This window comes from Schistocerca serialis, chromosome 3, assembly GCF_023864345.2.
Source record: "Schistocerca serialis cubense isolate TAMUIC-IGC-003099 chromosome 3, iqSchSeri2.2, whole genome shotgun sequence".
NCBI classification, from domain to species: Eukaryota; Metazoa; Arthropoda; class Insecta; order Orthoptera; family Acrididae; genus Schistocerca; species Schistocerca serialis.
In genome coordinates, this window is record NC_064640.1 from 244,011,724 (window position 1) to 244,025,004 (window position 13,281).

Sequence of the window (13,281 nt, forward strand, 5' to 3'; positions counted from 1 at the left end):
TGTCACTCAAGTCGCAGATTGTGGTGGTTTGGTTAGTTGAATGGTTAAAGTGACCAAACTACTACGTCATCAGTTCCGTTGTCCTCAAACAGGTCCATGAGACAGTAGAACGGACACAGGCTACCATGCACAACCCTGAGGAAGAAAACCCTAGGGTTTATGAAACGGGAACACAGCTGAGATAAGGCACAAAAAGGAAAAGGGACACAGGAAGAGAGGCAGACAAGGTGACCCATCTAGGGCGCAGCTAGAAGCCCCTCAAAGAGTACAATAAGGCAACATCCCCAATCCCCACCACTTACCATACTCCACTTTCAGACTGCCTTGAAAAAGACTAGCAATACAGACAGGGCAAGAGCCGCACAGAGACCGGAAGATCAAAAAGTCTAACAGACAACGTTAGAGGAGGGGGAGGGGAAGGAGGAAAGAAGAGTGAAAGAGCAGGTAGGGTGAGGACAGGGCTGGACCACCAAGCCCAGACAGCCACAGACTTGTCTGGGTACATGCAGAAAACCCTGTTGCTGCCTACCCCTCAATGGGCCAATAAGGTTAAGCAGCCCTTCCTTGAACTAAGTGGAAAAGCCCACTACACAAATTAAATGTGAAACTAGGTCACCCACTGTGGCATCGTCTCTTAACACGAGCATTAGTGGGTGAGGAAAATTAAGAGTTTGTCACAGGGTGGCTAAGTTGGGACAGTCTAGCAAAATGTGGACAACCATCATGACAGTGGAACAGGTCCTCACTGTGGAGGTGACCATGAATCACTGAAGTACGGCCAATTTGGAGGCAGCAAAGGACAGTCTTAGTGGGATGCCTGCTGGTAGGACCTAAGATTCGTAGTCCCTTTATCACTTCGTCGATAGTGAGCCCATCTATTTAGGCAGCTAGAGCTTGACAGTGTGATACTGATAGGTGGTCTGTTTCTGGAATACCAATCTCAACAGTGTTTACTGGTGGATTGTTTGGTCAAGCTATCAGCGAGTTCATTCCTTGTGTCCAGACATGGGTTACCGTGTCCACACTGTTTAAGGGCATACAGAGTATCCTGGATAGCAATGACCATGGGATGGCGATCTTAACACTGGTTGAGCGCTTGCAAACTGCTTAGGGAGCCGCTGCAGATAAAGGATCCATCAGTGCAGGAACAGATATGTTCAAGAGCATGAGATGGCTACCAACTCCACAGTGCAAACACTACAGCTATCTGGCAAGGAGAGCACCTCAGCAGGTTCCCCACGAGTTTAAGCGAAGCCTATATGACCAGCAGCCATCGAGGCTTAAGTCTAATACTTCTGAACCCTGGGATATACCATGGATGGAGAAATATTTGTGGCAGAGGGCCTAAGGATGAACCAAGTGTTTCAGAACTTAGTCAATATGAAAATATGGCCAATGTATGCACCACAAAAGCGTACAGGAGTGGGTTCAGATAAATCACTGAAGTTCACAGAAGATAGCAAATCCGCATCCAGTCTATCTTAATCCCTGATCTGGATCACTGTTACAAGAAATGGATTACCGTGTTTGGAAAGAGAAGACTGTAGTTTGGATGCTCAGGGGAGCTACAGACGTGGGTAGCCTAACTGACACACTGTTGTTAGTGCCTGACCTACAGTGGAGGGACTCCAGCCTCCACGAGTAGGCTGTTCACAGGGCTAGTTCGGAAGGCTCTAGAGTCTAATCCTGCAGTGGTGTATTTGATCCAGTATCCACAGTGCTGAGGGTGATGCTGAACCTTATGCCGATCTCCCATGATTGAGGTGGGATTGCATAAGGTTTTGATTAAGTTGCAGAAAGAGTGTGATCTGCACCCCAGCTAGAGTTGCTCAGGAAGTGAAGTGTATTAAGATGCAGCCAGCACGTGCACTTAAGCTGACAAACATGGGGAATCTGTCAGAGTCCAAGACCAGTACTAAAACACAGTAAGTCTCGACCACACTGAACAGTTTGCCATCGGGGTAAGGTGCTGGTTGTGGGTGAATGGTACAATGCCAACAAGTGCGTGGCGTGTGTATACACACACACACACACACACACACACACACACACACACACACACACACACACACACACCCCCAACCAACCAACCAACCAACCAACCAACCAACCAACCAACCAACCAACCAACCAACCAACCAACCTGAAACTCGTGCAAGATAGTAAGGATGTGGTGTTATGTCATGTGTTAAGCCTTTTGCACGTCGGAAAGACAGCTATGAGGTGTTGTCAGGCAAAAGCTGTTCAGTTGGCAGATTTCAGGTGAACCAGGTTATCAATAGTGGAACAGCACTGGCGAAAACCACCTTGGGACAGAACCAGACGATGTCAAGACTATGAACCAATACAGCCACCAGCTCACCACGCATTCAAGCAACTTTGAGAACAATGGTGAGACTTATTGGGCAATAAGTATCTCTAGCAGGTGCTCACCAAGTTTCAGTACTGGGACAATGATGCTTTCTCGCCATTGTGCTGGGAACTCTCCCTAGCTGCAGATGTGGTTAAAGGTAGCAAGGATATGACGCTGACAGTCCACCAGTATGTACTTTATCATTTGGTCGTGGATGCAGTATGGCCCTGGGGCTTGATCAGGGCCTTGAGCTAGGCTACTTACTAATTCCCACCTAGTGAGAGGATATCATATGGCTTCAAGTGGCATGTAGTAAAAGAATTTCTTTTGGTCTAACCACTGAGAATTATCAGCCTGCCTTTTGTGTCCTAAAGGAGACACAGTCTTCAGTGTAGAGCAGAGCGAAACTACTGCTGGCGTCTGGGTCAGTCCAGACAGTGTCATTCAAGGTAATACCAGGTACACCTGCAAGTGTCTGGTACCCATTGGCTATGTGTGAAGGAGAGATACATGACCCAATAGTTTAAACGCATTCCTAGCATTGTCACTTCTGTCTTTATTAGGTGACGGACTCTGGCACATATCCATTTAAAGGCAATGAAGAGCTCCATCGATGAGTGTCACTTATGATTGAGAGCTCACCTACAATCCCACATGACCTTTCCTACTTCTGACGACCACCATGGTGCTGTCTTCCACTGTGAGTAGGCCCAAGGAATAGGGGATTGCTGAATGAGATGCCGAAAAAAAATGGCTGTAGTTTTATTCTGAAGTGCCTCATTGATACCTCCATACAGAGGACAAAGCATCCCAGTCAGCACTGCTGAGAGCCAGTCTGGGCAGGCATCCAGTGGAGTGACACTGAGGGAGGGACAGGAAGATCAGAAAGTTGTCACTACCACACAAAGTCAATGGCCAAGTAAGTTCTGTGCACTACACTGAAGTGTGTGGGGATACCAGTATTCAAGAGGCAAAGTTGTGCCAGTAAATTTTCATTGGCGCCCTAAAGCAAAACAACTGGCCATGGTAAAGACAAAGTAACTGGGGGTAATAAGCGCTCAAGTCAGAACTATGGAACATGAATACATAGAGGAGTTAAAGAAGACTACGTCAGTCCCAACCGATTTAACAGAAGACAGCTACAAAAGGCGCATGGAAAAGGGGCTAAGGAACGACACCATACAGATACGGAGGTCCAAGACTAAAAATTAAATGGCCTTCCATAGTGCTTTGGCAGATAATAAGTAAGACATGGTCGAGAGCCTGCACGTCATTTGCTAAAATGGCCTTTAACTCTGACAGTAAACCCATATGGGAATGTAAAAGATTAAAGAATGGACATTCCATCATGAAGTGGTGTACAGTTGAAACTTTGGGACAATGTGTCAAGAAGTTGTGGGGTAGCACCACTTAGCAAATGACGATGGCTATAAACAGTTTCTAACACACAGCCAAGTTAAAAAACCACCTCCTGGTGGGAGGGCCGAGAGGAGACTTAGTGAGCCAGAGGTTGTTCCTGTGAAGGGAGGACCATTGGCGATGCCAAAGGGATGCACCTCCTGACAGACAGCAACACAGGGATCATGGGAGGCTGAGGTAGGACGACTGCAGCTTTGTCAGCAGCCTCATTTCCTGCCAGACTGACATGATCAGGAACCCACAAACATCACACTGGCTCCACCAAGAGTGAGCAGTTGACAGTTTTCCTGGACCCACTGCACTAAGGGATGGGCAGTGTACAGAGCGCATAGACTTTGAAGGGTGCCGAGAGTCTGAGCAGAGGACACAATTTAAAAGGCTATGTTGCCAGATGTACTCTGTGGTCTGGTACAAGGCAAAGAGCTCTGTTATAAATACTGAGGAGTTTGCTGGATGCTGAGATTGAAAGACATGGGTGCCAATGACAAAGGCACACCAAACCTCACAGTCATTAGTGTACAGGAAGGTACTATCGTGAAGTGATAGACGTAGGTGGGGGAAACTGAAGGCGATAGACGTAGGTGGGGGAAACTGAAGGTGATAGACCGAGGCTGGAGTAGTGTCCTTAAGAAGAGAATGAAAGGCAAGGTGGTGAAGGGTTCACACCCACCAGGAAAGGTGAAGGTAGTGTGAAGTTCAGCCGCCGTAACAAGTGCCGAAAGCGGACTCCAGGAGGTAACATAAGGACGAGCCCCATACTGACGATCAAAGGAATCAAAGGAGACGTAGGGTATGTGGTCAGACATGGCAGACTAACAGCATGCATACCCGCTGAGGAGAAAGCCATGGCGGTAGGACGGGTGCTTCAGCATACTGAAGCAACTGGGCTGCTGTAAAAGGCGCCTGTGGCCAAACGGGTGCCATAACGGTGGCTAGTGTTGAGACGGCGTAAGAGGAATGGGCATGCAGACGCATAAACGAAGTGCGCATAGTCTAGTTCCGTATAGACAAGGGAATGGTACAGACCGAGAAGGGATTTTACAGCCTCAGAGCTGAATTTGAGGACGCATGTCAGCATGACCATGTCCTGAATGGAGCGAAGGTAACAAGAACAGAACTATAGGTGCCAGATGGGAGAACCCAAGGTTTGCGACTAGCCAGTAACTTGCGAGCTACGGGATAAGGCACTTTACCCGTATCCTTTTGACAGCCCGCTTAAGATACACGGGACAATCCCGAGAGGAGGCGCTATGGCCGCCATTGCAGTTGATACAGCGATGAGGAGGTGGCAGACAATTGCCCTCGTGTGCATCCCTACCACCGGTTACACATTAGGCTGCGTGTCTACAACACGTTCAAGTGTGGTTGAAGCGACGGCACTGGTAGCAGCACATAGGGTTCAGACTATGGCCGGACTGGGATAATTTCCTAGCCTGCTTTGATATTTGAAGGCAGCACCACTATCAAAGGTGAGGAAAAGAATGCAGGTGGACACTAACGGGGAATCTACCTTTTTTTATTACACGATGGACGGCAGTGACACACTGATCAGAGGGGTAAGATGGGATTTCGGCCTGTTAGACAGTCGAGCAGCCTGGCGTAAATTACACCATGGGAAGAATTCGAAGTTCTATGGCTCTGGACACGAACAGGGTAGCCGTGGAGAAGCGAAGCAGCAAGGAGTTGTGCTTGAGAATAAGATGCAGTCTGCAAAACCGAAGTGGCATTCCGTAAACGAACGCAAGATTTCACAGGACCAGTAATTTACTGTGGCGAAGTCCTGACTTTTCAACACGTGAGACCACGAGGTACTGTGGCGCAGCAGGAAGCGTTTTCTCATCAGCCTCATTACGTTTACGTTTCGTAGACGTTGATTGGGAAGACATTGACTCATTGCAAGAGAACCTTTCGTGATTACCAGCGTCTCCAATGGTGCGCTGTTATTAACTGGTGGCTCCCTTCACAAGGGGCGCACCTGCCTTAGGTGGTTGTTCACACCTCAGGTCACACCTCCCAAACATAACAGTGCGACCAATCGGCAATTTGGGAAGGTTGCAGCTCAAGCAATCACCTCTACCTGGGCCTGGCCTGTATTAGGGGGATACGGGCGAACCCTACCTGTCGGCTTAGGGCTGGTAATTACGCGTTACCCAGTCACCTGTTACGCGGCAGACGCGTGGGCCGGCCTTCAGGAGCAAACAGGGAGGAAGAAGAAAGGGAGCCTCAAACGCCAAAGCCGAAGAACGAAAGAAGGGAACGAGGAAAGGAGAAGGGAGCGAAAAAACAAAGCCGATACTGTTATTACGTCAGTGGAAGGAGAACCTTCCTGATAACACCCCAGGCACGTTCCCAAGGGAGGGGGAAAATAGCAAGAGGATAGACATGCAGCACGGAAGAGAAAAAACACTGCAAAGGCTGGGACCCCGTGGTAGCCAAGCACAAACGCGCCAAACAGTGATGAGCCTGGTCCACGGCCAGTGACCATGGTTCCACCCCCACGCCCCACATTTTGATCACAACTGACCCACTTCATTTTATAGATGGCTGTCACTTCCCCAAACTTGTCTTCCAAGTCCTCCACAAAAAACAAGGGCTTCGTGGCCAAGAAGGACTCACTATCAGTCCTTGTACAGACCAGGTACTGTGGGGAGTTATTCTGCTTGCCACTTAGTCCCATGTTCCTCCCATGGTGTAGCCGGGGTAAGGCAACATTTTGCAGTTTTGAAGGAGGACTGTCCTTTCATGAAGACTACTGGGACCGTATGGCCACCTACTTCATCTGCGGCTGATTTGCAATGGTGTAGTGATTTGGCATCAGTGCAATGCACGCTACAGGACGTCCGCCTGAGAGGTCACTGAAGTAACCAGTTTATAGTAGTTCTTTGTCTCTCAATGGTGAGAACTGCTGCTGAAATTGTTGCCGCAGATTCAGTACGATGCGCCAGAGCCATACAACTAACACTATGGTTTACCCCTGTCAGTAGTGCGAAGTAGCCGTTCGCAGTCAGTCTTCTTGGGACTACATTCTCGTGACGACAGCTGCCAGCAATTATGAACAGTGGCTACATTCCTGCCAAGTCTTTGTGCAATATCGCAAAAGGAACATACAGCTTCTCAGAAAGCTGTTACACAATCTCGGTCAAACCCAGTAAGTTGTCTATAGTGGCGTCTTTGTCGCCTGAAAGGCGTTCTTGATTGACAGCAACTCACCACGTCCGTTCGTCAAGCTAACCAACGCTGACAACCCTTACGTCGTGAATTGTACGCAAACTTCATTTACATCCTGATAGTAGAGCTGGTAGCGCCACTAGTATTCTGCTGATGCAATATTTGAAGACATCTGATGTGAAAACACGCGAACTAACTTTCGTTGGTGACTCAGAACTCCTTGGTGGTGCAATCTTTTCCCCCCCTTCATCCTATTTGTAGCAATCTCACCAACATTGTGAGCCGACGCTGAACACTACCCGCTAGATGCCGGAACGGCTACTAATGGGTTTAGGCCTGTGTTACTATTTGGTCTGCCTTTGTTATTTTACTTCCCCGGTACTACAGACATTTAAGAGTTATTTCATTATCTTCCACCTAGTGAGTGCCCGATGGGGATCCAAGTCCCACACGGAGTAAGATATGAACTTCACAGTTCGGTAACATGTTTTTGAGACATGTTCTTAAACCCAACGTTTCGAGACCATTAAGTAAGAGCCCTCACATGCATTTCTGCCATGTTCTAACAGAGAACTTGGCTTCAGAAGCCCGTCTTTTTGAGCGCCACTTTCAGATTGCTTTGTGGAAGGTATCTAAGGTATATAGCGGTGCAGTGCCTGTGGAAATTATTACATTTAAAGACATACAAGTCGGCCCCACGGTGGATGAAATGCCGTGTACCCCCGCGTCCGGAAGATTAACGCACCCTTGAGGTAAACTGTCAATGATATTCCGCACTACTTCAGTCCCAACGTGGAACAGAGCGAAGAAGTTTAAATGCATAAGTTACTTAATACTACGTCCGAAACGGCATTTTGAGTTACGAATTTACGAAACTGAATGACTAATTAGGTGATACATGTGAACTATGAGAACCACTATACACTAACTGGAAAGATCTCGACAACAAAACGAAACAAAGTTAGCAGGCATGTTTACATCTGGAAGAGGTGTAAGAGTGGCGCTAACAGCGCCACTATGATTTACATGATGTTTGCTCTGCATGTACACTGTAACGGTCATCAGCGTTAGTTATCTTCGAAACTGGACAGGGTATGTTAGTCACAAATGACTAAGGTGACGAAAACGGCATTATCAATACCTCACTGCGCGAGATCGTGTGATGGGGCTACGAGAAGCTGGATGTTCCTTTTGTGATATTGCAGGGCTGTCGTCATAAGGACAGAAGGATTTTCGATTGTAACTTTCTTCTCTTTCTGGACCGGGGTCCCTTACCTCTAATTTCTACATTTACTCGTGTCTATCCCTGAAAGTTGATAGCATCGATGAATCGTCCTGTACATTAACGTGGCGTAAGTGATGCTAGGGGACACTCACCCATCGCTGAACTCAGACCGAATTTGAGACTTCCGCAGTAAGTGTCGTCGTTAGTACACTAGGTGCCGGTGAAAGGCTTAGACCATTGTAATGTTTGGTACTGCGACTAGCTTGATCTATTGGCTTGGGATTACTCCAACAATTTGAGTCATGTTCAACTGACCACACGAACTTCCACATTTTCAACAGCTGCAATGTCACTACATTTTGAGATTTTACAGCTAAGAAACTTAAGTCCTCAAGGAGGATCTTTCAGTCCGGAAGAACGCCAGAAACTGAAAAAAAAAATTGTTTCAATCCACTTTTCTCCTGTCTTACATAACGGATTTATTAGAATATAGTATTCTTTTGAATTATCTGGTTCGCTGTAACCTGAACAACATTGTAGCGTTACAGCTCTTACTGTTGTCTCTAGAAAGTCTCCAAGTTTGACCATCCTCAAATTTTTATAGTGACTTCGAAGAATCATTTTCTACAATTATGTCCAAGAGGGGACATGAATTTATGTCAGGACTGTTTTGAAGAAATTAATCTCCTAGCAGAAGACGTAACTAGTTCCATGAACAGTGGCGGCTCATACACTTTCTGGGCGTTCACAAATTTTTGAATTCATTTAAATATGAGAGAGCAAAGTTAACAGCATCTACTGTTTAATAGTTATGTTTGCCAACATATTAATACAACTTCATTCGCTGTGAACAACAAGAACAACTTTTCCGAAGAGTACGAATTGTTTTTGGGGAATTTTGTGGTTTTGTACATAATGAAGTACAGTTTTTCTCAAACTAAATGTTAAAAGCTTTCGCTACTCTCAGTTCCGAATTTTTAAGGAAGTCCGAGTTCGTGCTTTATTTTTCGGGCAAATTTAGCGATCTCGAATTCATGTATTATTTAACTCATTAACTTCCGGGTTGAAAATCAGGTATTTTTACGCTGCACCCACACGATTTACACTTTAAATGTTCACTTGTAGTCACTTTGATTTCGTCACTTTCTCTGACAGTATCTGCCTAGAAGGCTCTACTACTTTTGCGGCTAACTTTTCCTGGCAGTTTCCTGTTAGCGCGTCATACAGGTTCAACTAAGTTCATACTTACACGGTACAGGATAGCCGATTCCTGGACAGGAAACAACCAACTCTTAACACTAATTATTCAATGCAGGTAGTACTATCTACCGGTAACTTCCCTTGACGTTTCACCGAGCCCCGAGGAGCAATGTAGCACAGCGGGGAAGATTTAATGCCGTGTATTTCAGATTATCGCATCTACATTACATTTGATAGCATTCAAAGAAAAATAACCAATATATTCGGAAGGTTCGAAGTTAAGGTGTTGAAGTCCTCTTGTGCTCTTACAGAATAGTCGCTATTGCCCACGAACCAACCCCATGCCAATGGAACTGCTGGAACACAAGATTGAGACAAATATCAACTGCATGGACCGATTCTGTTGTTTTGGAGGAAAAAATTGCCAATGAATGGCAACAAGCAGTAATACGCCCAACAATGAAGGCATGAGAAACATCCACGTGTTTGAATCACACTGATATACAGGGTGTACATTAAGTCTAGGAAGACTTTATTGCACAAGAACTAAACATTGTACATATGTCAAATATTGCATTTTGAAGAGAAACTCATGTGTTTTTTTTTTGCAAACATTCGATATGCGAATCATGAGTGACCCAGTAGACGTCAATACGGTAAACTAATTCTTGCCATACCCGTCTCTCGTACGCGCTCCACATTCACTTCACTCACATTGGGACGTCCTCTTCTCTTTGCCGAACACAAGCAACCCGTACTAACGAATTTGTTGTGCCAGTGGCAAATGGCACTCCTTGTTGGTAGCCTCTTACTGTACTTGGTTCCAAACATCCGCTGAACAGCTGTAGCACACTTTTTTCTGTGTAACTCCAACACTTATTTAAAGAGCTAGGGATCTTCACCGTTGCCTCAATATATATTTTCACTTATGAAATTTGTTATTAACAATCCGAACGAATTCAAAGGTAATAGTGTACATGGCTACAACACTACGAGGAAGGATGATCTTCACTACTTAAGGTTGAATGTAACTGGCTCAGAAGGGAGTAAATTGTGCTGCCACGGAACTCTGGTCACTTACCTAATAGCATCGAAAGTCTGACAGCCATGTAACATTTAAAAGGAAATTCTTTTGATTTTTTAATGGCAACTCCTACTCATTAGATGATATTTTGGATATAGTAAGTGGGTAATTTCGCCACCCCCCCCCCCCCAAAATAAATATAAGTTAAAAATATTAAGTGTCGTGTAATATTTTGTGTAATTTACTATCTTGTAGAGACACCTTTTATTAACCTGACACATTCCACAATTACGAAGTGTCGTAGTCATGATCTATGGAACAAGTACTAATCTAAACAGAAAGCTCGCTCCGCACCTGAATTCTCAATGTTTGCGACTAGCGCAGACTATGCGCAAGTTACCAAACTACGCTGTGGCCGTATACATTAAAATAAACTTTCAGGGTTCCTCTTCAAAATGTCACGTATGATACCTGTACAATGTTTGGTTCTTGTGCAATAAATAATCTGAAGTGTTCCCAGACTTCATGTACACCTTGTATTACTGTGTAGCACACATGTAAGATCTTTGCGCACATTCTTGAAGGTTATTTCCATATGTACAGGAAACCCTTGAAGCGCACCAGGCCGGATTTCGGGAAGTCATGTTAACGACAGACCAAGTGTTAAGTCTCAGACAATAGGTATTTTAATTTGTGAAGAAAATATACTGCCTATTCATCGATTTCATGGAAGCCTATCAGTGTTCAGAGAGAAACGTGAAAGGTAAGTAAAAAATGATAAATCTTCGATACTTATCAGAATCCCCAGAATGTCCCTTGAGGAAACAATGAAGTGAGGGATGAAGGAAGTCTTACAGTGGAGACAGGCTGGGGAAATTTAGTTTTTCTGTTTGGCACCAAGTTAACTTTATATTGGGAAGGTCCTAAAAAACCTCGCTTTGGAAGTGTGTAAATGTGGGTGATGAAGTCTCTACTTTCGCCGATGATCCTGTCGTTAAAGCAGAGGAAGACGATGCAATAGCAACTAAAGTGATAAGAGGAGGCACGAAACTCTGGTCTGAGGATCAGTCAAGAAGGACCGATATGATTGTAACAGGAAGGGAAGTGGAGGTATCACTGGTACTAGGAGATACTGAGTTTAAGAAAACTAGGTCCTATTATGATAACTGTAGAGAGATTTTCTCAATAGGCTAACTACTTAGTTAACCACTAACGATAACAGAACTCTGCATATAGAAGAAAACTTTGTGACTGGTATTCATGGCTGGGGCTGAAACACTGAGCAAGAATATGGAGAGAAAAATCTTCGAAAACAAGGTGTTCAGAGGTCTTTGGATTTGACAGGCAACTTAATTTTTAGAAGGAAAGTGTACATTTAAATGAACCTTACTTGACAACTAATGAAAATTAGAAGAACTGAATGGCTACGGAATGTACTAGTAAGACTAAGCACTACTACTACATACGAACTTCTAGTTACAATTACTTTGGCCAACAAGCCGGCTGAACCTGCCGAAGAGACCGCCGTTGTGCCCCAATGTCATAAATGGCGTGTCACAATGATAGGCGGGAATTACGCCGTGTTTATATTTGCAACTGCGAGGCACCGTTTACCTGGCAATTTCCTAACCACTTCTAAACCACACAATTTACCTTTAGCTAATAACTTTGCACTAAAGGGAACAGCGCCAAGGACACTGAGAAGCAGCTTCATTAATACATAGGAATTGGCCGCGATAAATATTTGTTTTTATAAAATTATGCTGTCTGTCACACAGATCCGGCCGTCACTGGCGTTAACTAAACGACTTAAGATCAGTTGTGCTATATCGGGAAAAGGCATTTTTAAAACCGATAAAAACTAGTTTGCCGATATCGGCTAATTCAGGTTTCTGGGTGTGTGAAGAGGCTTTAAAACGCTACCGTAGAAGGTATCATCAACGTGTACGCCAGTGTCTCCTGTAGCGCACGATTTCCACTGCAAAGATTTACGAAATCATAAAAGTGTTGTCTAAGCTCCAAAGAACGATTCTGTTACTTTAGAATCTTGCTATTCCATGTGCCCTTTACAGACTAATTATTGAAAGCTTTATTCCGTAGGCATTGCTGTTAGATTTTACAGTAATCCACTTATTTGTGGCTCGCTACAAAAAGCGTAGAGCTACAGCTTTCAGCTGAGTGGGAGCCTTCTTTTTGCAGATATTCGCAGTCCGCATACTAGACAAAACCTGGCACCAAACGGGATATCAACTCAGTTTTGTTATATTTGCATTCTTCAACGGAAGTCTGTAGATTGTAACCAATGAATTTAATTTTCGTTGTATTATCTTTGAATGTATTTACTCTCAAATCTTGACTAGATCGTCATCCAGCCAGATGATCTGCACTATACATAACATTTAGATCAATCTAACATTTTTCATTAACCTTTACGTAATTTGTGCGTAAAATCTTTGAACTTTTGTAACTTTCGGCATCTTTAAAGAATTTTAGTTTTTACTGAAAAATCTCGTACGAAATAATTTTTCCCTGTAACTAGAAAAAAATTCATAAATTAGATGATTATCCTCCGTGGCTGTATTTGGCAGCGGTAATGTTGTATGTATGCCAGTTTTGTTGGCCTATTTGAGAAAACTGTTTGGAAGATTGACAAACTTGGGATGGCAATTGCGAATCAAAGGAGTGAGCTTACTTTGTATAGAGAATAAGCCTTACCTTCCTTGACAGTTTGTTTGTTGTTGTTTTGCGCCCACTTCAGGAGCGCGGAGTTCCTCATCATCATAGGTACGCCCCCGCACACGAACACTGAAAAAATGCGAATAAGGAAATTAGAAAAGCCAGTGAGGTTCAGAGCAGTGTATGGTTAAAATCTTCTCCTAGAATCTCTTTAAG

General features: G+C 44.6%; 1 protein-coding gene across 3 annotated transcripts in view; it reads right to left on the bottom strand.

The window, feature by feature from the left end:
* Positions 1-13,281, bottom strand: part of LOC126469993 (PTB domain-containing engulfment adapter protein 1-like) — a 155,408-nt gene that overhangs the window by 66,352 nt on the left and 75,775 nt on the right. For all 3 annotated transcript variants that reach the window (XM_050097445.1, XM_050097444.1, XM_050097446.1), the window contains exon 2: positions 13,105-13,194. In XM_050097445.1, the coding sequence (XP_049953402.1) occupies positions 13,105-13,171 (67 nt within the window). In that variant the 5' untranslated portion in view covers positions 13,172-13,194. The remainder of the gene's footprint in view (positions 1-13,104; positions 13,195-13,281) is intronic.